This window comes from Phocoena phocoena, chromosome 13 (genome assembly GCF_963924675.1).
Source record: "Phocoena phocoena chromosome 13, mPhoPho1.1, whole genome shotgun sequence".
Lineage (NCBI taxonomy): Eukaryota > Metazoa > Chordata > Mammalia > Artiodactyla > Phocoenidae > Phocoena > Phocoena phocoena.
Window position 1 is genome coordinate 67462526 of NC_089231.1, and position 24274 is coordinate 67486799.

The 24274-nt window shown below is 58.3% G+C and overlaps 2 protein-coding genes across 3 annotated transcripts; both read left to right on the forward strand.

The window, feature by feature from the left end:
* Window positions 1-1853: 1853 nt before the first annotated feature.
* CASTOR1 (cytosolic arginine sensor for mTORC1 subunit 1) lies at window positions 1854-6470 on the forward strand. Of its 2 annotated transcripts, XM_065889947.1 has the most exons (9): window positions 1854-2135; window positions 2730-2800; window positions 3983-4170; window positions 4256-4388; window positions 4663-4786; window positions 5245-5358; window positions 5526-5608; window positions 5704-5798; window positions 5926-6470. In XM_065889947.1, the coding sequence occupies exons 1-9, from the start codon at window positions 2023-2025 to the stop codon at window positions 5992-5994; spliced, it is 990 nt and encodes a 329-aa protein (XP_065746019.1). In that variant the 5' UTR covers window positions 1854-2022; the 3' UTR covers window positions 5995-6470. The 2 variants fall into 2 exon arrangements, with proteins under 2 accessions (XP_065746019.1, XP_065746020.1); XM_065889948.1 differs by lacking the exon at window positions 5245-5358 and having other exon boundaries at window positions 1997-2135.
* Window positions 6471-19684: 13214 nt separating this feature from the next.
* Window positions 19685-22693, forward strand: OSM (oncostatin M). Its single transcript, XM_065890524.1, has 3 exons — window positions 19685-19718; window positions 21359-21492; window positions 22115-22693. Exons 1-3 carry the CDS (start codon window positions 19685-19687, stop codon window positions 22691-22693), a joined length of 747 nt encoding a protein of 248 aa, XP_065746596.1.
* The last annotated feature ends 1581 nt before the right edge of the window (window positions 22694-24274 follow it).

The following is a 24274-nucleotide window of genomic DNA, read 5'->3' on the forward strand; positions in this document are numbered from 1 at the left end:
GAGGTCGCCTGCCATTTACTGAGCACTTATAATATGCCTGGCTGCACTGGTTGTGTCACGTGTTTGATCAGGTAGGCTTTATTATTATCCCCATTTTACAGATGAGGAAACAGAGGAGCTGAGTGGGAAAGATGAAGCTGATCCAGATTTGTACCCAGAGCCCCTCACTACCTCTCCTGACTAGGGTGACCGGACTCTGCCATCGAGGACCCATGCAGGCACTATGGTCACAACTGATGACCAGCAAGGGCGAGGACAGGGTGTCCCTGGGAGAGGCCCCCCTTCTGCTGAGGAAGCAGCTTTTCCAGTCAAACAATAGTGGCTGTTCCTGGCAGGCCACCAAGCTGGGCCAGGCCATGGGGGAGGGGGGAGAGAGAGGAGTAGAGCCTCCCTGGGAGCTTTTAGGCATCGCAGGGCTCTGCCTGGAACATCTTGTTCTGGTACAGCTGGGGATACTGAGGCCTGAGGAGGTCAAGGGTCGCATGAACCTGTCAGAGCAAGCGATCCACATCCTACCTCCTACCCCTCACCCCTGTGGCTCCCTACCCCATCTGCACCTGCCATCAACGAGATGAGGGCCTCAGCCTTAGAGGACACTCCCCTCCCCCTGGCCCTCCAGGGGACTGGCCAGGATGTGGTGGCTTCAGTGTTCCACTGGGATCCACCATGCCGGAGAGTCCAGCGGGAAAGGTGCTGCCCCACTTCCATTCGCCTACAGTAGAGGCCCCTGAGCAGGCAGGAGGCCTGCTCAGGCCTGCTGGATCCCAGTCAGACCTGAGGCCTGCTTTAACCTGTTTGGTTCAAAGCCTCGCATCTGAGGCCTGCAGACGCTCGGGCCAGACAAGGGCCCCTGGAGCGTGTTCCGTCCTGCTAGGAGCCAGCCTAGGTGTGCTGGTGCCTGCTCAGCACTGGGGTTTTCGTAGACCTGAGGAGGCCAGCCCTAATGTTGAAATGAGCCCAAGTTGGCACTAACAAGCCTCAGATCTGGGGTGTCTGCCAGTGCTGGGGGGGGCCTGCTTGGGCATGAAGCAAGTTTAGATGTGCTCAGGCCACGTAAGTTCTGCTAATGACTGCAGGCTTAAGTCTCTGCTGAGAGCTGAGTACCCAGTGAGCCCCAGATGCATGGCCCTGTTCCCCCAAAGTTTGAGTTTTGGGCAAGTGTTAGGCCTGGCCACCCTCAGCTCCCTACCCCACAGCATGCTGCTCAGAGGTGGCTGGAGCCCTCCCTTTTCTGAAAGTTGGGTGAGAGGAACAGATGTGGGGGCCACCAAGTCCAGGTTAGGTTTCACCTTGTCAGTCCACTGACAGGGTTCACAAAGCACGGAGGGGTACGTATCAACACCAGTCCTGGACAGCCCTTGCTGGGGGTCTTTTGTCTCCACCACCCCAGCCAGCTCTGGTGGCCCTGCACCATGCTGAGCCATGAGAGGAAGGAGGGGGAAAGATGCCAGGACACTGTTGGCTGAGAACCACAGGGTCGCCTGGGCTGCACAGTGGACCCCACCCCTCCGTGTTCCACGGATTTGGGGGCAGCGTTCTGTCCCAGCCCAGCCCCGGTTCGTCTTGTGGCCCTCCAGGGCTCAGTGAAATTAATCATAAGATGCGGGCCCAAGGACAGAAACGACCCCAAGCATCCACTGGCTCCGGACCCCAGCGCAGCAGGCGTCCAACGGAAAGGGCGGAGCCCAGCGAGGGGGCGAGGCACGGGCTGGGCCTAGAGCACTCGACGCGGGTGGGGTCAGAGGGTGATTCCCGAGCCACTGACGAGGGGGAGGAGGCAGCAGGGGCGGAGTTCGGCGGGCTGGAAGGAGAGGAGTGTGGCTCCGGCGTTAGAAGGAGGCGTGGCCACCCTGGATTGGCCGCCCGTCCCGCACGGCGTGGCCGTCAGGGAGCTGGCGTAGGTGGCGGCGTGGACTCGGCCGCCCACCGGCTCCTTTAAGCCCACCGGCACCGCCCCCACCGACCCGCCCCCAGCACGGCCTGGGCCAGGTTGGCAGCGGGGTCGGCTCCGTGCGGGCAGCGATGGAGCTGCACATCCTAGAGCACCGGGTGCGGGTGCTGAGCCTCGCCCGCCCCGGTCTCTGGCTCTACACCCACCCGCTCATCAAGCTGCTCTTCCTGCCCCGCCGAAGCCGGTGCGCGCCCGGGTTCGGGGCACATATGGGGGTGGGCTCCACTGTCGCTTTGGGACGGGGTCGGGAGATTAGGACCGCCGCGGGGCCAGCGGCAGCAGGCGGGGAGAGCCCTCTCTGCCACACTCCCTCCCCCCACCCCCGGCCGCCATCCGGCCTGGGCCTACGCTCCCTGGGACCGCCGCCTATCCGGCCCCGTGAGGCCCCCTCCCAGGGCCGGTTAAGGCGCAAACAGCCTGGGATGGTCAATGCTTAACTCCTGGTGGTGTCAGGTGGGGGCATTCCTTCCTGGCGACCGCGGGGAGCTTTTTACAGATGCCTCCCATCGGGTCAGAGGGGCTGGTCTTGGGGGCCCAAGGTCCGACGCCCCGGGACTGTCGCCGCGGGTGAGCCTCTCCTCCCTCCTGGAATGGAGGGGCAGGGGGCTCCTGCAGAGGTCGGGGAGGCGGAAAGGAGTCCGCAATTCCGGAGATGGGGCACACACCCCACTGTCCTGGGGAGAAAACTGACGCTTGAGGGGGCAGGGAGGCGCCCGGCGGGAGTCTACCCGCCCCCTCCGCCCCACCCAGGCTGAAGATGCCCCCGCCCCCCAACCAGGTGCAAGTTCTTCAGCCTGACGGAGACCCCCGAGGATTACACGCTCATGGTGGACGAGGAGGGCTTCAAAGGTGGGGGCTGGGCTGGGGAGGGGGAGTAGGGGAAGGAGACTGCGTTCTTTGCCAGATTCTCACCGAATGTTAGGATCCAAGGTCGCAAGAGCTGGGGCCTTGAAGGAGGATGGATCTGGGTTCGAATCCATTTCCACTATTCACTGGCTGTGTGCCCTTGAGCAAGTCACTTCCCCTCTCTGAGCTGTTTGTTTCCGCTTATGTAAAGTGGGTATAGTTACGGTTCTGATCTTATAGGGTCCCACGAGGGCTTTATAATGGGGCTGTGTGTGGAGGACACTTAGCAGCCGCAGGCCAGCAACAGGGCCTCAGTTACAGTTCTGGGGCAAGAATCGGGTTTCTGTGGCTGTTTCACCACCACCCCCATCTGCCTTTGGACTATTTCTCCTTGGACTTCTCTCCCTGGTGTGGGTCACCCCCTCCTGGACTGGTCTGGCGACTCCAGGAGTCTGAGGGTTGGGGAAGGAATGCAGGCAGCCAGCCCAGGGCAGGATCCTGGCCGGCCTCCTAGCTGTGCTTGGGCAATTAGCAGCCCGCCTGGTTGTGGCCCCTGCTCTGGACTGGACGCCAGCCTGGTCCCTCCCTGGTCCCTGGAGCTGACATCTGCCTTTTACTCCTGCCAGCTTGACCCATCCTGACAGGCCTGGAGCCTCAGGCCAGCCAACTGGGGCTTGGTCCATCCCGCATAGCGCCACTTCAGGCCTTAGTTTCCCTATTTGTGCAGCAGAAAAGTCTGGGTCTGCTCAGAGGGAAGGGCATCCCCCAGCCAACGTGGTCTGCTGGCTCCCCCTGGTGGTGCCATGTGGTATAAGGCATCTGTGAACCCACAGAATACTGTCATCCCATTCTACAGAGGAGGAAACTAAGGCTCAGAGAAGTTAAATCATTTGCCCCAGGTCAGCAAAAAGTAAATGGTGAGGCTGGGATTGGAACCCAGCTCTGTCTGGATTTGGAGTTCCAATCTTAACTGGGAAGTTACAATCCCTGACAGGCCAACACCTGAAGCACCTCTCAGTCCTTGCAGACATGCAGGTCTCCGGAGCAGAACTTGGGGGAGGAAGACAGCTCCAGTCTCCAGACCTGACCTGACCTTGGTAGAACTCTCCAAGGCTCAGACAGGGAAACTGAGGGCAGGGTCCAGCCCTGTAGGCCCTGACTGGGCATGTGCCCCCTGCCCCACAGAGCTGCCCCCATCTGAGTTCCTGCAAGTGGCTGAGGCCACGTGGCTGGTGCTGAACGTGTCATCCCACAGTGGCGCAGCAGTTCAGGCTGCTGGGGTCACCAAGATCGCCCGCTCAGTAATTGCACCGCTGGCCGAGCACCACGTGTCGGTGCTGATGCTGTCCACCTACCAGACAGACTTCATTCTGGTGAGTTTCCTGCAGGTGCTGGTGCGGGGCAGGGTGGGCATGGGTGCCTGGGGACCCATGTGTTGTGCCATCTCCTGTGGCCCAGGTGCGAGAGCAGGACCTGTCCGTGGTGATCCACACGCTGGCCCAGGAGTTCGACATTTATCGAGAGGTGGGCGGGGAGCCTGTGCCCGTTGCCAGGGATGATTCCAGCAACGGCTTTCCCCGTGCCCAGCATGGTGAGGGCCGCCCTCTGACACCCAGGCCTGGGCAGGGGCTCCTCTTCCCACTGGGCCCCTTCCCGTGTGCAGGTGGGTCTGTGGGCTTAGGGAGACCAGCTGACATTGACCCCCTCATAAGATAGGGAGATGGGGCCAGGAAAACTCAGGCAGGTACTTGCATGTAGACCGTGACCCGGCACCCAGCCCAGGCCTCCTCTCTGGCTGGCCACCAGGGGGCGTCGCAGCCCACAGTCGCCCTTTCACCTGCCACCACCTTGTCCCTCCGGAGCAGGGCCCAGCCCCACGGTGCATCCCATCCAGAGCCCAGAGAACCGTTTCTGTGTCCTCACGCTGGACCCTGAGACGCTGCCAGCCATCGCCACCACCCTCATTGATGTCCTCTTCTATTCGCACAGGTGGGCCTTGTTTGCGTTTGTCTCTTTGTCCTCATATCTTGTTCCCCGTGCTCTTTCCTACCACCTTCCGCCCATCCCTTGGTTCTGCGGGCTCTGTGCCCTGTTCTGTGTCTGGGGTTCCTGGCAGCCTGCGATGCACATGTATCGTGCACTGAGGTTCAGGCAAGGTCCTGATGCCGCAGCTGGAGCCCTCCCCTCTGGTGTGGGCAGAGCCACCCCTGAGCTGTGCCCTGGCAGGCCCTCCGGCCCTGGGTTCTGTGTCTTTGGCACAAGCAGGGTTCATCATCTTCCCCCATCCCCACCTACACCAGCAGGAGGTCAGGGTGCTTGGAAGGGGAGAAAGTGGCCCAGGGACAGGAGGGTCTGCCCAGGACCAGTTGTGCCAGTCCCTTCCCAGGTGTGGAGGCCAACAGGGAGGTGGAGTGGACAGAGCACCTGAACCTACTCTCCCTCCCCAGTCCCCCTAAGGAGGCAGCCTCCGGTGGTCCTGGATCCAGCTCCATCACCTTCTTTGCTTTCTCCCTCATTGAGGGCTACATCTCCATTGTCATGGATGCTGAAACGCAGAAAAAGTATGTGACCCCTGACCCTAGGTGGGCCATAGGCCCTAAGCCAGCCCCAGGGAGGGAGGGGGTAGAGCGGCAGACTCCGAGGTCACCAGGCTGACCTGCCCAGGGAGCTCATAGTGGGGCAAGGAGGGGACAGGGGTGCCCTGCCCACTGCCCACCTGCCTCCCCAGGTTCCCCAGTGACCTGCTGCTGACCAGCTCCTCAGGGGAGCTGTGGAGGATGGTGCGCATCGGCGGACAGCCCCTGGGCTTTGGTGAGGGCTGCACCTCATGTGTCGGGGGCTTGGGAAGGGCTGGGGGTGGGGGTGGGGATCAGGGCGATCCACATGGACCTCTCCTCAACCCTCAGATGAGTGTGGGATTGTGGCCCAGATCGCAGGTCCCCTGGCTGCGGCCGACATCTCCGCCTACTACATCAGTACCTTCAACTTCGACCATGCCCTGGTGAGCGCTGCTGGCTGGGGCCAGGGCCCCTGGAGGGACGCTGAGGGGGTGGGGTGGCAGGAGGTAGCCCCAGCTGGCCCAGGAAGTTGGGCAGCCCTGACCCCTCCCTCTGTCCACCTGCCTGCAGGTTCCTGAGGATGGCATTGGCAGTGTCATCAAGGTCCTCCAGCATCGGCAGGAGGGTCTGGGCTCCTGAGGCCCTGAGGGGAACAGCAGCCTCCAGGCTCTCCCCTTGTCCTCAAGCTTCCAGAGACTTCTCAAAGCTTTTTACTCAAGCTCTGGGATGTTCCTGTCGGGGGACTCCTCCTTCCGCTCTGTGTATGTAAGCTGCGTGCAGACACTGGCTCTCACGTGGACACGCGTGTCTGCCCATCGCAGGGGAACACGGTGCTCAGGGCTTCCTCCAGGAAGCCCCTCAACCCATCACTCCCTGCGGGGCCTCGGCATTTGCACATTCCCTGCCTGAGGCCCGAGCCTTCCCCCTCTCAGCCCTGGGTGGGCCGGCTGCTCCCCAGAAGGCCTGATCTCCCATCTGCCTCTGGCTCTGTTGCCTTTCCTGGCCAAGTGAATTCTGACAGTGCCTTCCCTTCCTGGGGCCTCCAAAAAAAGTATTTTTACATCTCTATCTCTCTTCTTTTTTAATCAACTTGTTAATAAAGAGCTTGTAGTGAGCAGGCCAGGCTGTGGTCCTTGGGGTTGTCCAGGCCTTGGCCATGCCTGCCCCACAGCTCCCCAGGGCCCCTCTGCCTGAGGTCCTGGACTCTCCCCGCTCTGCTGGCTCCGGGCCTCACCTCCCTCAGTTCTCACCTAAAGAGCGTAGATGAGCTATCACTGTTCTCCAGACAAAGGACCTATGCGCTGGGAGGTGGAGTGACTTAGCCAGGGTCACGTGATTCCTGTCCAGGGCTGCCTGGCTCTGAGGTCCAGGCTTTCTCTTCATTCCTTGCTGCTTCTGAACAGCCCAGAAGGTTCAGAACAGGGAAGAGACTCCCAGACCCTCCTGCCTGGGGGTCCCCCAGCCTCCCTGGCACCTTGGGTGTGGCTGGCCTGTTGCAGAATCCCCTCAAGGAGGGGAGCCCTAAAGCACCTCTCCTTCAGGCTGCTGCCTGCTTTCTTTTGGACCACGCCTGAGTTCTTTCTGTCCCTCACGGGAGCAGTCAGTTCTTGCAACCAGGCTCTCCTGGAGCAGGGGTGGGAGGGGGCCAGTCAGAGTGTGCACCTGGGAGTCTGTACACTGGGCTTCCCCTGGCTGGGGGGACAGGACAGGGGCCTGGAGGCCACCTGGAGCCCCCTCTCCCCTTGATGGCTGCACGCCGGGGCCAGAGGCTCTGCACATCTGGGCCGGGGTTTCCTGTCACAGAGGGGCCACCTCCCTGCTCTGTGAGTTGGGATTCCGCTGTGGCCCGATGGGGCCCCACAGATGTGCTGGGGAGGTTATCGGGTGCCCTCAGCCCAGACCCGCCCGCGCTCAGGAAGGGAAGAAGGGTGTGACTTCAGCGTACTCAGAGGTCGTGGTGGCTCCCCAGAAAAGCCAGAACGGGTCCAGACCTCTGGCAGTGCGCCCGCCCTGCTCCTGGGAACCTGGGGGCTGAAGATCAGAGGAGCAGGGAGCGCAGCCCAGCCCGGTGAGTGGCGGTCGGGTGCCCTGGGCCAGCCCCTTCCCCTTGGCCTCCGTTTCCCCTAGTGCATTGAGACCTGGGAGGCAACTCCCTCAGGATCCTATACCCTTGGACCCTGGGAAGGGGGTGTTTGTTTGTAGTTTGTCTTTGGGTTGGGGAGGGTCCAGACCCCTGGAGGGGTCGCCCTGGGCCTTGGCTCGAGGAATGTCCTGGGCTGAGATGGGGATTTTAGAACCAGAATTCTTGGGGCTGCCTGACCTGTAGCTAGAGAGCTCCTGGCCGCACGTCCAGCTCTGGGGGTCTGTCCATCTGTCTGTCAGTTTGTGAGTCACTGCCTGATTTAGGTGTTTCTGTCATCCCAGTTTTCCAAGTGTGTCAGGTCTCACCTGGTCCCCCACACTGGGTCCTAACCTGGCAATGGTTAGATCTTGCGACTGCCCGTGGGATTGGGCTGGGTGCGAGGCCACAGGCCTGCCCTGGTGGGCTGGTACAACTCGGGCCCAGGCCTAGAGGCCAGCATGTCCACCTGCGTCTCCACCACACACATGCAATTGTGTGTGTGGAATTGTTACCTTCCAGGGCATTAGGGTCCTTGGGGGTCACTGGGCCGGCTCTCGGCCTCTTGGCAGGTTACAGATGGGGAGACCTGCTCAGGGAGTGCAGGAGACTGAGACGTCCCTGGGGTTGGGGCACAGGGCTTGGGGCACAGGGCTTGGGAAGTGCCTGGAGAACACAGCTTCTCTGGGAAGGGGATATGACCCTGGCCTTCTCTCACAGCTGATGCGCTGGGTGCTGTCTGACAGGTAGGTCTCGAGCTGTCCTGGGCCAGGGGAGGGGGACTCGCAGAACCACTTCCTTGTCCACCCAGGCTCTAGAGAATTCTAGGGAAAAGGAAGTTGGTCTGGTCAGCCCAGGCCTCGGGTTGGGTCATTCATAACTGAGGTTGGGGGGCGCTCACTGGCTCACCTGGAGCCCCAGTCCACCTGTCTGCCTCAGCGCGGCCACTCCTGAGCATGAGGCCGAGGACCATGAAGCCTAAGTGCTTGTTCTCAGAAAGATGCAGCCCATGCCCAGGGAGGGCCCTGCCCACAGTCCCTCAGCCCCTCAGCCCCACGTCCAGCATCTGCAGGGGGGGCTGTTGGGTGGGTGGGGACGGGAGATGAGCAAACCTCAGGCGTGAAGAGTCCCAGGCTCATTTCTACCCTTTCTGATCTCCATGCTCATACAGAAGAAGTGACCTCTTCAGCCCTCCTTGAAGGCATTTGAGCAGAAATTCAGGGTTTAAGGTTTTCACCTCCACCCCAGCTGGGTAGGGCCGTGAGGTCCCACGCTCACCAAGTTGCTCCAGAGCGGGGTTATTTTCCTGCGTAGAGGGGAGAATAAGGCCACGCCCTCTCCATGTTCTACCTGGTCCCACCGGGTGGGGCTGGTCCAAGCAGGAGGAAGGAGGGGCAGCCGTCTGCAGCTGGCTGACTATGAGCCCAGGGAAGCTGCTTCCCCATCCGTATGTGGGAGAGGGGAACGGTGTGTTCCATTAATTCATGTATTCAACACACGCTCTCATTATCCCCCTTTTACACAGGGGAAATGAAGCAGTTCACAGAGGGGTGAAGTGACTTAACCAAGGTCACACAGCTGGGCATGGCAGAACCATTATTCACAAAGAAGGTCAATAGTGCCCCTAGGGGCCTGGGGAGGTTCCCTGGGGGAAGGGATATTTTAGCTGAACCCTGAGGGACCGGGAGGATTTTTCAAGATCCCTCTCAATCTCAGCTGTCTGCGTTGGTGACTGAGTGTCAACCGCTGGTGGCAAGGGGTGCGTGGCAGTGGGTGTGTGGGCAGGCATGTGAGGCGTAGCCCTGCCTCCTCCCTGACCCTGGGCTGGGCTGGGCTGGGTGAGCCCGTTGGGCAGCAGGCGGGGTTTGTGTCTCACTTTCCCAGGCGGGCCCAGGTGCTGGGGTTCCCGAGCCAGGGGTATCTCAAATGGGGGTGCCCAGAGCTCCCTTCCCAGGGCGTTGGTCACGGTGCCACATGGATGGGTGTGCTGCACTGGTGTGTGCATTCACAGTGTGCAGGCCTTCGTGGGCATCGACAGGCAAGTCTGTTTTGGCCAGAAAGTGTGTGTATGCGTGTCTGTCTACACGTGTGTCTCAGTGTCCGTGTGTCCTTGTACTTATGGCTCCATGTCGGAGGTCTGGATGTCTATGGCTGTGCATGCATCCAATTTCTTATAAACATCAGCTGTGTGCCTGGCTCTGTGTCTGCGTGTGTCCTGTGCCTGTGTGTGAGCATTTGTGGCATGTATTTCTGTGTGTCTGTTTTTGTCTGTGGCTGGGGCAGTTTTTCTATGTCCACGTGTGCGTGCACACGTCTGCATCTTTTGTTTTCACATTCACACCTGTGCCCGTGTACACCCTCTTGTCCACTTTCCTTCTGGGGACCCACTTCCCTCAGGGCCCCCTGCTCTCCCTCTCCCTGATAGCAGAAGGCCCAGCTCCCTGCCATCCCCTGGGGAGTGGTGAGCTGTGCTGCCCAGCCCCCCAAGCCCTACCTCTTCACCTCTGCCCTCCGTCCCTGGCCGCCTTCCCCCCCGCCTCTCCCATCTCCCTCTTCCCTCTCTGCCCACTTCTCTGTCCCTCTTCTGTCTACAGCCCAAAGGGAGCCTAGCCCTGCTTTCTGTCCCCCTGTGCATATGCCCCTCAGCCTGAGCTCTCTGCAGTGACCCAGCCCCAGTGCCCTCTGCAGCCCAGCACCCCCCATTTCCCAGGGCCCTGAGTCAGCCCACGGTTGTTCTTGCCTGTGTGGCCACCCCAGACCTCCCGCTGGTCTCCCTGCCTGGGTCTCCCTCTCCTCTGGCTGCAGAAGCATATTTTCCCCAGCACTAGTGTGCTCCCTCCCTCCCCTGTCTCCAGCCTTCCGCAGCCCCCCTGCTCTGTCTTTGAGACCAGCCCCCCCACCCCCACCCCACCCCAGCCCCCCTCCCCCTCCAGTGTCTCACCTATACTTGCTCTCTCCTCACACCAGGAGCCTCCACTCCAGGCAGCTTCCGGGCCCTGTCCTGAGCTGGCATACCCTGGCCTTTTAAATTTAGGTGTGCCTTTTCTAAGTTGACAAGAGCCCATGCACAGGGACTTCCCTGGTGGCGCAGTGGTTAAGAATCCGCCTGCCAGTGCAGGGGACACACGTTCGAGCCCTGGTCCGGGAAGATCCCACATGCTGTGGAGCAACTAAGCCCCTGCGCCACAACTACTGAGCCTGTGCTCTAGAGCCCGTGAGCCATAACTACTGCACCCATGTGCCGCAACTACTGAAGCCCGTGTGCCTAGAGCCCATGCTCTGCAACAAGAGAAGCCACTGCAACGAGAAGCCCACGCACCACAACGAAGAGTAGCCCCCGCCTACTGCAACTAGAGAAAGCCCGCGTGCAGCAACGAAGACCCAACCAAAAATAAATAAATAAATACATTTATTTAAAAAAAAAAAAAAGCCCATGCACAGGTGCTCACTGGGCAATAACACAGGAGGGGCTGTGGGAGATCCTCTGACTCTCCAGCCCCTTTGGAGTCGACTTTCTGCTTCCCAGCCTCTTGGTTTTCCTGGAGTCGTGTTCTTAACTCTGCCTTAAATTTTTATTTAATTGAAGTGAAATTCACATAATAAAAAGTTGACCATTTAAAAGTGAATAGTGGGACTTCCCTGGCAGTCCAGTGGTTAAGACTCTGCGCTCCCACTGCAGGGAGCACAGGGTTCAATTCCTGGTTGGGGCATGATTGCGCAGCATGGCCAAAAAAAAAAAAAGTGAATAGCTACCTCAGTGGCATGTAGTACATTCACAGTGTTGTGCAACCATCACCTCTTTCTAGTTCCCAACACATTTTCATCACCCCAAGAGGAAACCTTATACCCCTTAGCTGTCACTTCCCACTCCCCTCCCCCAACCCCTGGCAGTCACCAATCTGTCTTTATGAATTTCAGTATTCCGGACATTTCCTGTAAATGGAATCATCTAATATGTGACTTTTGGTGTCTGGCCTTCTCACTCAGCATGATGTTTTTTGAAGTGCATCCAGGTGGGAGTGTGTGTCAGTACTTCATTCTTTTTATGGCTGAATCATATCCCATTGTATGGACATAACCACTTTTTTTATCCATTATCCGTTGATGGACATTTGGGTTGTTCCCACATTTTGCCTGTTAAACTCTGCCTTCTTGACTGTGGGGATGCCCAGCAGTTGTGTTTAATGCCACACTGTCCCCCTTCTCTTCCTTACACACTTGTCTGTGGACAGGGTGAACTGGCGCCAGCTGGTCACACCCCATCACCCATTGAATGGCCACCAGCTGGCCCTTGGACAGAGCAAGCTTTGATGGCCTTTTCTCCCCTTGGAGCTGCAGGAGGTTTGTTTTTTTATATCAAGATAAATGCTCAGAGTTTCCTTAGCGTGTCCCCAAGAACAAGAAGAGGAAGAAAGCAAGTCGTCCCAGCACCTGTCCCAGGTCATTTCCTCCAGACCAGTAATCGGCATCCCTGCAAGTGAGTCCTGCCTCTGTGTCCCAATTTGTAGACAGCCCCATGAGGACCCTGGCTTGTTCCCCCATCTTCTTCCAGCTGCATTCTCTGTTGATCAAAGCTTCTGAGCTTTGTCTGCAGCTGGCACCCAGAGCAGGCGCAGCCCATCCTACTTCCTCCCTCCGTGCCCTCCACCCCTCCTGCCCCCATCCTCATGCTTGTGAGGACTAAGGACTCCCCATGGCAAGTGCCGGGAAACTGGCTCAACTAGCAGAAACGGGACTCTCATCACACCCTGTGTAGTTGGGACCTGCCATGTGGTTGGCCCTGGCTTTCTGCAGGGACCAGGGACTCAGGGAAATCCCTTGGCCTTCCTGGCTGCACCAGCCACCCTCTTGCCCACTCGGCAGGACCCCACCCCCGCCTCGTGACGTCCCAGTGCAGGAACCCCAGCCACGTGAGGGAGGCGTGTCTCCTGGGTCTGCCGTTATTCCTGGGAAGGATTCTGATTGGACCTGCTCAGGACGCAGGTGCATTGCTAAACCCCGGGGTACCGCGAAGACCAGGCTGGGTTGGACCCCTCCTGGGGCAAGAAAGGGGCAGCCTGGCAAGTGGGTCTTCCAAGCCCCTCCATGTGCTGGATATCGGCCTGTGTGTTTATTCATCCTTCACGGTAACTTCACCCTCCTGTAGGTTAGCCTTGTCTTTCTTGCTGATTTATCCCCGGCACCTGGCCTGGTGCCCCCCACACACTGTTACTTATTAAATACAGGTTGAATGAGGGACTGTAGGATTGTCTCCTCTAGTGAAGACCGGCCCCTTTCTACGAGGCTGTCAGGTGCCGCTTATGTAGAATTTGTTCTGAAATGAATTCTTTAAAGGAAGCAGGAGAAATGCCTTGGCTTTTTCTTTTTCAGTTTGTTTCTCCAGGAAAGTGTTGAAATCTGCAGTGGCTAAAGAATAGGTTTTGAATTCGCTTTAGAAAAATCATCATAAAAGAAAAAGTGAGTGTCTTTAAAATCGAGGCTTCCTGAAAAAAGAGATCACGTGCTTTGGTGTATTGTGAGTGATATGATTCTGATGTCCTTGGGGAGAGGGCATGAGAAAGGCTCCAAGAGGGCCTGTTCCTACCTGGCAGCGAGGTGGGCTTGCAATTTTAGAGGTCCAGCTGCAGGTGTACTGGATATGGGATGGGGCTGCACCGGGGCCCTGAAGCCTGGGGCTTCTGCAGATGGCCATGCATCCATCTGTTCACTAATGATTTATTGAGCACCTACTACATTCTGGGGCCTGTGCTGTGCTCTGGAGACAGGCACCCTCTTGGAATTTACAGTCTGTCTGGGGAGACAACTCCACAGTTGTAAGAGTTTACAATTCTGAAAAATGCTACAGAGACGGGTACGTGGTACTCTGGGGTGGGGTCAGGGAGCAGGAACCAGACTGGGGTAAAGGAAGGTCACTGGAAGAGGTGAAGCTTGGACTGAACCTTGTTGTCTGATGGCAGTTCAGTAGGTGGAGTGTTCGGGCAGTGGGTACAGCATGTGCAAAGGCCCTGGGGTGAGAGCTCAGCTCCTCCGTGGGGCTGAGGAAGGTCAGAGAAAGTGGTGGGCTAGAGAGCTGTTGGGTGAGGCTGGGGAGGTGGGCAGGGCCTGTGGGGCTGAGGAAGGTCAGAGAAAGTGGTGGGCTAGAGAGCTGTTGGGTGAGGCTGGGGAGGTGGGCAGGGCCTGGGGGACTGAGGTGATGACTTTGGCCTTATCCGAATGGCAACAGGAAGCCAGGCAGTGTTTTGAGCAAGAGGATGGGACCAAGCTGTGTTGTACAAGCCCCTCCGGAGGGGCTGCAATGGCAGCATAGCGGTTTTGTGGTGGCTTGGTTTTCCCCTCCCTCCTTGCCTTCCTCCCTCCCTGTTCGACTTCCAGCCACACCTGCTGTTCTCTAAACTGGTCCAGTGAGGTCCTATTTGCCCATCAGCTCATGCGGTTCTCTCAACATGGAATTTGTAGCATTTCTTTTCTGCCTTTCCGCCAATGAAACCAACGTTGTCTTTGCAAACCTACAGAAATACTGACCTCCGCCGCCAAGTCCTCCCCTGGCAGCCACCCCCATGAGAGCCAACCTCCCCTCTCCCGGCTCTGGGAGCCGCTGGTTTTTGTTTCTGTTGAGCCTTTGCTCCTTCCCAGCTGTGTAACCTTCCGCCAAGTTCCCCACCTCTCAGGCCTCAGTTTCCCCACGTACTGGGCGGAGACCATGATTTCTGCCTCATTAGGAGGTTTTGAGGATTCAGAAATCTGGCCCACGTGAAAGGGCCAGAACTGGGCCCGGCACCCAGAAGAGCTGCAGAAATGGGCTCGAATGTCACCACTGGGCAGACAGCACGTGCCTGGGACATCAAGACATTGTTTGCAAGAATGTGATGTTTCTGGACTTCTGTGGTGGTGCAGTGGTTAAGAATCTGCCTGCCAATGCAGGGGACATGGGTTTGATCCCTGGCCCGGGGAAGATCCCACATGCCGCGGAGCAACTAAGCCCATGCCACAACTACTGAGCCTGAGATCTAGAGCCTGCGAGCCACAACTACTGAAGCCCTCACGCCTAGGTCCTGTGCTTCGCAACAAGAGAAGCCACCGCAATGAGAAGACTGTGCACCACAACGAAGAGTAGCCCCCGCTCGCTGCAACTAGAGAAAGCCCGTGCACAGCAACAAAGACCCAACACAGCCAAAAATAAATTTATTTAAAAACAAAAAAGAATATGATGTTTCAAAATAGGCGTCGTATGTTGTCATCATGAGAAAAGTCAGAACTCCATTGGACTTCCTGATCCAGTTTAATGATTAGGTTTTCTTTTCTTTACAGAGCCATCTCAGTGTTTAGAGCTGCCATGGGACCCCTGGGGCGTTATAGGGTTGTGGGTTCTTTGTGGTCATCTCGCCCGTCCCCGAATCTCACAGAGGGTCCCCTGGGCTCAGAGAGGGTGGCCTGGGGGTGGGGGCCGTCTGCACCCTCAGCTCCTGGTTATCCCACCTCAGAGTGGACGAATCAGCCCCCACCTGCCTTCCTCTCGGCCTAGGGGTTCGCCGTGGCAGAGCCTGGTCTGGGGGCCGATGGCTGGTGTGAGGCTCCTGCACAGCAGCCAGTTCCCCCCCACCTCTGCCCTTCCCTGAATAGGTGTTCAGGCCCCAGGAAGGAGGATCAGTCCGTTACCCAACTGGGCGGAGCCACTGGGTGCAGGGGAGGGCATGGAGTCCCATCCCCATGGACATACCAGGTCCCAGAAGAACTGTGGCAGGTCTTGAGTCAAATGACCCCCCAGCTGACGGTGACCTCAGTGACCTCGTGGGGGCCCTGGAAGATCCTTGCTCACCCGGTGTTTATGTAACACGTGTTTCCCAACCTCCCTCAAAGTCACCCTGTGACATAAGCAGATGCGCACCTTCATCTGCCCCGGCGGCAGGAGGGATAAGTGGTCATCGGATACTTGCTATGGGCCGGGCACTGGAGTGCACTCTTCACTGAATTACACTGACCATCCAGTAAGGCAGCATTTGCTCCTGCATTTTCAAAATTGAGATACAATTCACATACCATCAAATGCATTAAAGTGTATAATTCAGTGGTTTTCAGTATATTTACAAGACTGTGCAGTCATCTAGAGTCATCTAGTTCAAAAACATTTTCATCCCCCAAAAGAAACCCCGTACCCATAAGCTACTACCCCTGTTCCCCAGATCCCCCACTCCCTGGCAACCACTAATCTACTCTCTGTCTCTATGGATTCACCTATTCTGGACATTGCCTATAAACGGAATCTTATGTGGCCTTTCGTCAATTTTTTTTTTGGCCGCGCCGTGTGGCATATGGGATCTTAGTTCCCCGACCAGGGATCAAACCCACACCCCTTGCAGTAGAAGCGTGGAGTCTTAACCACTGGATTGCCAGGGAGTCTCTATGTGGCCTTTTGTGACTAACTTCTTTCACTGAGCATGATGATTTTGAGGTTCATCCACATTGTAGCATGCATCAGTACCTCATTCCTTTCTGTGGCTGAATAAATGGATAGACCACATTTTAAAATCCATTTTCTGTTGACGGGCAGTTGGGTTGCTTCTACATTCAGGCTTTTGTGAATAAATGCCGCTGTGAACAATTGTGCACAAGTTCTTGTGTGATTATATGATTTCGGTTCTCTTGGGTGTATACTCAGGAGTGGAACTGTTTGTTGTATGACATTTCTATGTTCACCATTTGAGGAAGAGACATATTTTTTCCAAAATGGCTGCACCCTTTTCCATTCCCACCAGCGGTGCACAAGGGATCCGACTCCTCCACGTTCTCTCCAACACTTCTTATTTTCTGTCTCTGATTATAGCTGCCCTGGTGGGGGTGAAGCGGCATCTCATAGTTTTGATGTGCATTTTCCGGATTCCTAATGATATTGATCATCTTTTCATGTACTTCTTGGCCATTTGTGTCTGGTTTGGAGAAATGTCTGTTCAAATCACTTGCCCATTTAAAACCTGGGTGGTTTTGTCTCTTTAGTACTAAGTTGTCGCACTGCAGTCTACAGAGGGGAAACTGAGCCTCAGAAAGGGGGTGTGACTGGGCCAGGAACACTGGGCCCACAAGCAGATGGAGACCAGAACCTGGGTTGATCTCTGCCCCCAGCCCCGCCGGCCTCTGCATCCAGCCCAGTGACCCCCTGCTCCAGTGTTGGCCTGCCCCTCAGGCCATGCCGAATCCTGTCCTTGCGTTTAAAGATGGAGGGCTCCCCAGCCGGAGGGTGGGTCGGAAAGGCAAGGAAGCAGCGTTCTGAGGAACCAAGCCGGGCCTCTCTTCCCCTCCGAATCACGCGGACCTGCCTGACGTGGCCCGGGAAGAGGGGACAGCCCGGACCCTGTGGTTCGGGAGCCTATTTATACCGGCAGGGCCGTGTTGCAAGCCCTTCCTGCTGGCGAGAGGGACGTCACCGGGCGCTGACCTCACCAGAAACGCTGACGCATCTTCCCCTCACGCTTTACTCGGATGGGGAGCGGGGCCTCCTCACCTTGGGGGCACTCCCCGCCCTCCTGCACATCACGGCCCCTCCCACCCAGCTCCGGGTTCCCCCTGCCAGTGTCCCCGCTCCCTGCTGCCCTCCAACCATGCCCTCTTCTTGCAAGCTTTTAGGGGCTGAATTGTGTCCCTCAAATTCATGTGTTGAGGTCACAACCCCCAGCACCACAGAATGTGACTGTCTTTGGAGATAGAGCCTTGAAAGAGGTAATCGAGGTCAAATGAGGCTATTGGGTGGGCCCCACTCCAACATGACTGGTGTCATTATAAGGAGAGGAGATCAGGACAGACATACACAGAGGGGTGACCATGGGAAGAGACCATGAAAAGGCGGCTGTCTACAAGCCAAGGAGAGAGGCCTTAGGATGAAACCAACCCCGCCGGCACCTTGATCTCAGACTTCTAGCTCCAGGACTGTGAGAAAATACCTTTCTGTCATTTAAGCCCCCCAGTCTGTGGCATTTGGTTATGGCAGCCCAAGCAAACTAATATATAAGTTTAAAGCCTCGTGCTCAGAGCGAGGTCTTTCAGATGTGACAGCCCTAGTTTGAATGCCCCCCTCCTCTTAAAGGTTTCTACAAAGGGCGACTGAAGGAGGGGCGACCTCAGCGTCTCTGGGTCTTGGAGGCCTCTTTAAACCGAGGAGATCTTATAGCTTCTGGACCGAGGAGTGAAAGCACCGGGCTGTCCCACGACTGTGGAGGCCGGTCAGCAAGGAGCCCCTGAGAGGGGCACGAAGCTCTCCAGCTAGACCTGGCTCTCCTGCCTGGAGCCCGGCCCTGAGCTTCTCCGAGCTTCCGTTTCCTCGTTAAAGAGAGCTGAGGCATCCCTGCCGGCCGCTTTCCCTCCCAGGGCTGTAGCAAGATGAGATCAGGGATGTGAAATGAAGCAGGATCCCGGACTGGCCGGGGTCCCAGGAAGCCGCCTCTTGGAGGTGGGCACCGAGATGAGAAATCGAGCGGAAGTGACGTTCTTGGGAGGAGAATCCGGAACTGGGGTGGCGGATTCCACTCTCAGGGGTGGCAGAATCCGCCCTCAGGGGTGGCAACGGTGTGATGAGGACCATGCTGGGCACCAGGGAGTGGGTGGGGGTGAGGAGAAGCCTCCTGGCGGTGGGGTGCCTCTGGTTTTGCCCACTGCTAGATCCTCAACACCTGGCAAAGCGGGCGGCCAAGTGAAAGTTTGTTGACTGCATAAATGAGCGATGTGGGTGTATCTGCAGAGGGGAGGGCTGGTGGGAACGGCCTTGGTGGTGATGATGGGTGCCGGGGTGGTGATGGGTGGGAGCGTGCCTGGCCCTCCTCCTTCTGGCCACCTTGGCTTTCGTAGTCCAGGCTCCACAGGGCCTGCGCATCTCAGGCCTCCCTGGCAGCCCCCAGGGGCCCCACCCTGGCTCCTCAGCCTTTGACATCCTCCACCCCACCGAGCTCCTCAGGGTGCAGGCCAAGGACCCTCGTCCAGGTCTGCTGGATGTGCTGGGGCTGCCAGGCATGGCATGCAGGCCAGGGCCAGCCCCTCCACCCCCTCATCTGCCCTCTCCTAGGCCTCAGTTTATCCTGCCCTGAAGCAGCAGGTTGGCTCGGGAGGCGCTGCCTCTGGCCCCTTCATTCATCTGTGAGAAGCAGAGGACTTACTCAAGATCACTATCTTTCAGAGAAAGTGAAACCTGGTCCCCAACGGTCGCCTCAGCAACTCCCCATCTCCTCCGGCCCCCCACCCCACCTCCCGACAGCTAGTACTTAGAATCAGACTTTCATCTTTCCTTTTGCCTTCAAAGGGCTTTTGCCTTGTATGTCCATGACTGCAGCAGCCCTGTGAGGTGGCTGGGAAATACTTTTCGAATCCTCATTTTACAGTGGGTGGGTGGGGCTCTGAGGCCCAGAGAGGTTAAGCGACTTGCCTTGGATCACACAGCATGTCAGTGGGCTTGAACCCTAATCTCCTGTTTCTCTTGCCTCAAGTGCCTGGTTCTCCCTAGAGGGCCCTGTCTATAGAAAAAGAGCCTGGCTGTGGGCAATGGGCCTGGGATGAGGAAGGCTGGTTATGTGAGGGGTGCCTGGTGGGGGAAAGGAGATGGCTGACAGCCCCACTGGAGGATGCAGGTCCTGGGGCCAGAACCACAATCTCGGGGCTGCCAGCCTGGGTCTGGCTCTGTGCCCAGAGCCCGGTGGTTTCCGCTCACAGATGTCCCAACAGCCCTGGCAGGAGGGCGGGAAGGGCACTCAAGAAGGAAGATGTCTCGCTCCCTTCAGCCCCAAACCACAGAGGCCTGTGAGGCCGATGGCTCCTGGGCTGGGACTGGGCTGTGCGCCCTCCAGGAGCCCAGCTGGTGGACTCTCCCCTCCACCCCGGGCACAGCCCCCTGCAGCGAGCATGGACCCCCTTGCTCCCTGCTCGCCCCAGGAAGGCTGAGGCTGCGGTTTGCATCATCCTTGGGCGTGGGGCTGACCTCGAAGAACGAATTCGAAGAAAACAGGAGGAGGAGCAGGCATGCCACCGCACCCAGCGCCCATTGGCCGCCTGTGGAAACTTTGGTTTTTGGGGTCATGTTCCCAGAAGGCCTGCCCTCCCCCCTCCCCCTCCCCACCCACCTCACGAGGTGTTGGCCAATCCTCCCGGCGGGCATAAAGTGGCTGCCAGCCCGCAGGGCTCCAAGCCTGGAGGTGTCACCCCCGGCAGGCGCAGGCCAGAGCTCGGTCACCCAGCATGCGGGCACAGTGTATGCGGAGGACACCGCTCAGTAAGTACTTCCTTCCTCCCCACCAGCACCTGCTTGCTGTGCTCATGGGTGCCAGCGGGGAGCAGGGGCACCCTCTGTCCTCCAGGAATAGGGGAGGCCAGGCGCCGGGCAGAGGATGCTGAGAAGGGGAGAGAGCCAGGGGGTCAGGCAAAGAGAGGGATCCACTGAGAACAGAGCATCTTCACAGGGTAGAGAAGGATATTACCAGAGGGCTTCCAGGGGGAGGGTGATGTAGAGTCAACTCTGGGAGCAAGAGAGTGAAGGAAGGGGATCACTGCGGGAGAAGCCAGGGAAGCAGGTGGGAGGTGGGAGATGTGCTGGGGCAGAGGAGGAAGACGCAGAAGCTGAGCAGCATCATGGTGTGATGTCTGGAAGGGCTGTAGAGCCTCCTTCTTGCCCCGATTTGGAGGCTCTGGGATGAATGGACACTGTCAGCCGGGCCTGGGGGCCCTGGAGCCCACACAATCACACAGCGCACATAGCCACACCCACAGGATGACATGCACACAGAGTCACGTGACGTCATCTGGAACCCTCAATCTCACCAATCTGGGAACCCCCACGTGCATCCCGGGGCCCCTGCCCTGGATGGGACACAACGGTTGTGTGTGACCAGCTGTTTCCTCGAGCCTCGCGCAGATCTAGACGCACACCCATGCAGGCACCCTAGTCCCACGTGCGCTGTGCCCACACCAGCCCCCCTGCCCGAGCCCAGCAGCAGGTACCTGGGGTGCGGCGAGGGGTGCCTGGTAGTCATTGTGCCTAGGCGCCTGGCCCCTTGACCTCCCCAGCAGCATCTTCCCCAAGGGGCCACAGTTCTTAGGAAGGGAAGGTGGTGTCACTGCCTTCCGGGCCATTGCGCCACAGGCCCTTCCGACCACGTGGCTGCCAGGGCCTTGTGGGTGGGTGGGGGGAGGCAGGGGAGTGGTAATTATACCCGCCCCCCAGAATGTTCTGGCTCACAGCATCTCTGGTGGGCCTGACAAAAGTGGCCACTTACGGAGAGAGGAGGGAGGCCTGAGAGATGGGGTCATGGGCTGGCCTTGGGTGACCTGAGCAAGCCCTTCTCCTTTGGGGCCTTGGTTTTCCTGTCAGTCAAATGGGGGCATGGACGAGATGGTCTCACGTATCCTTTCCAGATGGAAACTTTGGGTGGAAAGGCAGCCTCTCCTGGTTCTGCAGACATAGATCAAGGTGTCTGGCTGCTCCTGGGCTGCAAAACCCTCCAGAGCACACCTGCGTGGGGGGGTGGGGTCTGTTACAGCAGGTTCAGGGCCTGCAGCAATGGTCACCCCTTAGCCCAGAGGACTTGCGGGGAGCAGCCCCGCCTGGGCCACCCCAGGTCAGCTCCTGAGTTTGGCAGGCTTGACTCTAGCCAGGCCCCACCAGCTCTTCTCAAAGTCTTACTTGGTGAATTGCAACCACTGTTTTGGGTGTTGGGCAGTGACTCGCTGGGAAGGTGGTGGAGGCCCCAGCAGGTAGCCCCGTGCATGCACCGTGCCCAGCCCCACCCCCAATGGAAAAAAGCTGAGGATGATGGGCTGTGCCCTCTGAGGCCCGCTTGAGTGACCTCCTCTCTGAAAGGCACCCACCTGTGGCTTCCTCACTAAGGCAGGTGACATGTCCCCTCTCTGCCCCAGGTGTGATCCTCGGACTCCTGTTCCTGAGCATGACGGCCACAAGCAAGTGCTTGGGCAAGTACCATGAACTCCTCCTGCAGCTCCGGCGTCAGGCGGACCTTATGCAGGACACCAGCACGCTCCTGGACCCCTATGTGAGTGACCAGCCCCTGCGGGCATCTGAGTCTCAGAGAACTGTGGGGTTAGGGCAGCAGTGAGTCCCAGAGAGGACAGGCCCAAACCCTACTCAATCTGAGGCTGGGGGGAAAACGAGTCTCCGTGTTATTCCTGGGCCACGGCGAACATCCCAGGCCTAACCCTGAGATGCCAAGTAGGCAGTGCAGCTCCCCCAGCTTAGTGGGCCTGGAGTGTGAACCCCAACTCCATTGCCTCATTCGTCCATTTGCCCCATGTGCTCATTGCACACCTACCACGGGCCTTGCTCTAGGCACCGGGATGTAGCAGTGAACAGTCCCACCCTCCTGAGCTCATGTCACCTCCCGTCACCTCCCCAATGACACACCTCATGCCACAATCACCACCTGTGTGGTTACCCCTCCAGTTCCCTGGCATACCTCTAACCTCACCTGCAGTGATCCAGGAGTTCTCGCCCCTCTTCAGCCTCAGTTTCTGGATCTGTACAATGGGAGGATTGGATGGGGGCGGGGGTACATGAGGTCCAGTGGTTCAAGGCTGAGCAGAGCAGATTCGTGTGTGTGTGTGTGTGTGTGTGGTGGGGGCTCCAGCTCTCACCCCTGCATTGTCCTTTCCCCACAGATCCGCATCCAAGGCCTGGACACGCCAGGACTGAAGGAGCACTGCAGGGAGTGCCCTGGGGCTTTCCCCAGCGAGGACGCCCTGCGGGGGCTCAGCAGACAGGGCTTCCTGCAGACCCTCAATGCCACGCTGGGCCTCGTCCTGCACAGACTGACTGCTTTGTATCAGGACCTCCCTGAAGCCCAGCAGTTGGTGGGACTGAACATCCGCGGGTTCAGGAGTAACATCCATTGCATGTCCCAGCTGCTGCGCAGCTCCTCAGAGGCAGAGACACCTGAGCCCACTCAGCCAGGCCCCGGGCCCACGCCGCCGCCCACACCGCCCTCAGACGCCTTCCAGCACAAGTTGAAGAGCTGTAGGTTCCTGCACGGCTACCACCGCTTCATGCACTCTGTGGGGCAGGTCCTCCAGGAGTGGGGGGAGAGCCGGAGCCGGAGCCGGAGCCGGAGCCGGAGACACAGCCCCTGCCGGGCCCCTGGAGACACAGCCCTCGCCAGGCCCTGCAGAGGGGGGGCCCGCAGGACGTGGCCCTTCCGAAGGGACAGGAGACTCATGCCGAGGGGACAGCTTCCCCGGTAGCCTTAGGGTGAAAGGTCAGCAGGTACTCTGCAGGATGGCGCAGCCCCAGGGCCTGCCATCCTGCTCCCCTCTGTTCCCCGCCTCTCAGAAGTGCACTTTAAGGGGTGGGAGCCGTGCAGCCCCTCTACCTCCTCTGGGCTGGGCTAGGGACATAGGGTCAGGCTGTTGAGCCCCCCAGCCCTGAGTTCCTCAGTCTGGTGGGGTGGCCAGGTCAGGTCCACACGGGGCCAACTTTCCATTGATTCAGGGGTCTGATGACACAGGATGACTCATGGCCAGACTGGCTGCCACCCCCTGCTCTGCTGCCCGGAGGCCTGCCGGACTGTCCCTCTCATGACTTGCAGGGCCGTTGCCCCCATACTTCCTCCTTTCCCTAGTGGCCTGGTTCCAAGGCGGGGAGGTCAGGGCCTGAGCTGGCCTCCTATGCCTCATCACGTCTCGGGCCAGACCTCTGGATGTCTGGATGACCTCACTTTAGGCAGCTGTGATGGGGCAGAGTGTACTAGAAAGAGCACTGATTTGGGGGGGTCCAAGGTTGGTCCCTAACTTGCTGTGTGGCCTCAGCAAGGCCACTTTACCTCTCTGTACCTCAGTTTTCTCTTTGTGATTCGAAGGGCTTGGGGGCCATGTAAAGCCCTCTCTGCCTGTCAGTTGCTGGGACTCTGTGACATAGGGTGGATATCAAATTCTCTCCATACATGGGGATACGCAGTACTGATGGCCACTGGGCACAGACTGAGTTCTCTGGAAGAGACCTCCTAGCTAGCACCTGGAAGCGCCTGGTCTTGGGTCTTGGGTGCTGGCTGCTCCCCCTGGTGGTACATCACGGTATTTTCTTATGCTGAAACCATTGCCCTCCTGGAGTGGGTCCCAGAAGCTGCTGGGCCAATTCCTTGGAGGGACATGACTAATTTATAGATTTTTTAAATCAGTTTTTATCTGTTTCCTATTTATAAGGCTTATTTATAATGTGTATTTAATGTTAATATTGTGCCAACATATATTTAAAACTTGCCTGGTTTCTAAAGCCCCTGTGTCTCTCTGCTGCCTTGTGGGACAGGATTTGGGGGAGCCTCTTGGCGGGGGGTCCCTATGTGGTAAGGCCACAAGCATCCACCACCTGGGGCCTGGGCTGGGGGGTCCTTGCTCTATCCAGGAAGGGAAGTCGCACACCCCAGTCAGCTGGGGGCTCTGACTGTGGGGCATCTCAAACACAGACAAGGTGTTTGTTGTTTCTGAATGGGTCTCTCTTGAGAAGTTGGGGACCAGCGGTGTTGGGGTTTGGGAGCCGGAGGGGAGGGAGGAAGGATGGAGTGTATGGGTTGCTCTGGGCCCTTGTGGGTGTCTGGCTGGGGGTATGTGTGCTGATGTGTGTTGTGTGAAACAGACAAGATAATAATAGATCCTGCCTCACGTGTGGCCTGTAACCTGGTAGGTGCTTGAAACTGCTTCCTGAAGGGCCCCAGGGTGGATAGGGATTCCACCTGGCTCTCTCCGGATGCTCAGGGCCCCGCCTCAGAAGGGTCATCTATAGGCTGATGACATGCTGAGGCAGCAGCTACAAAGGAAGGGCTCACAGAA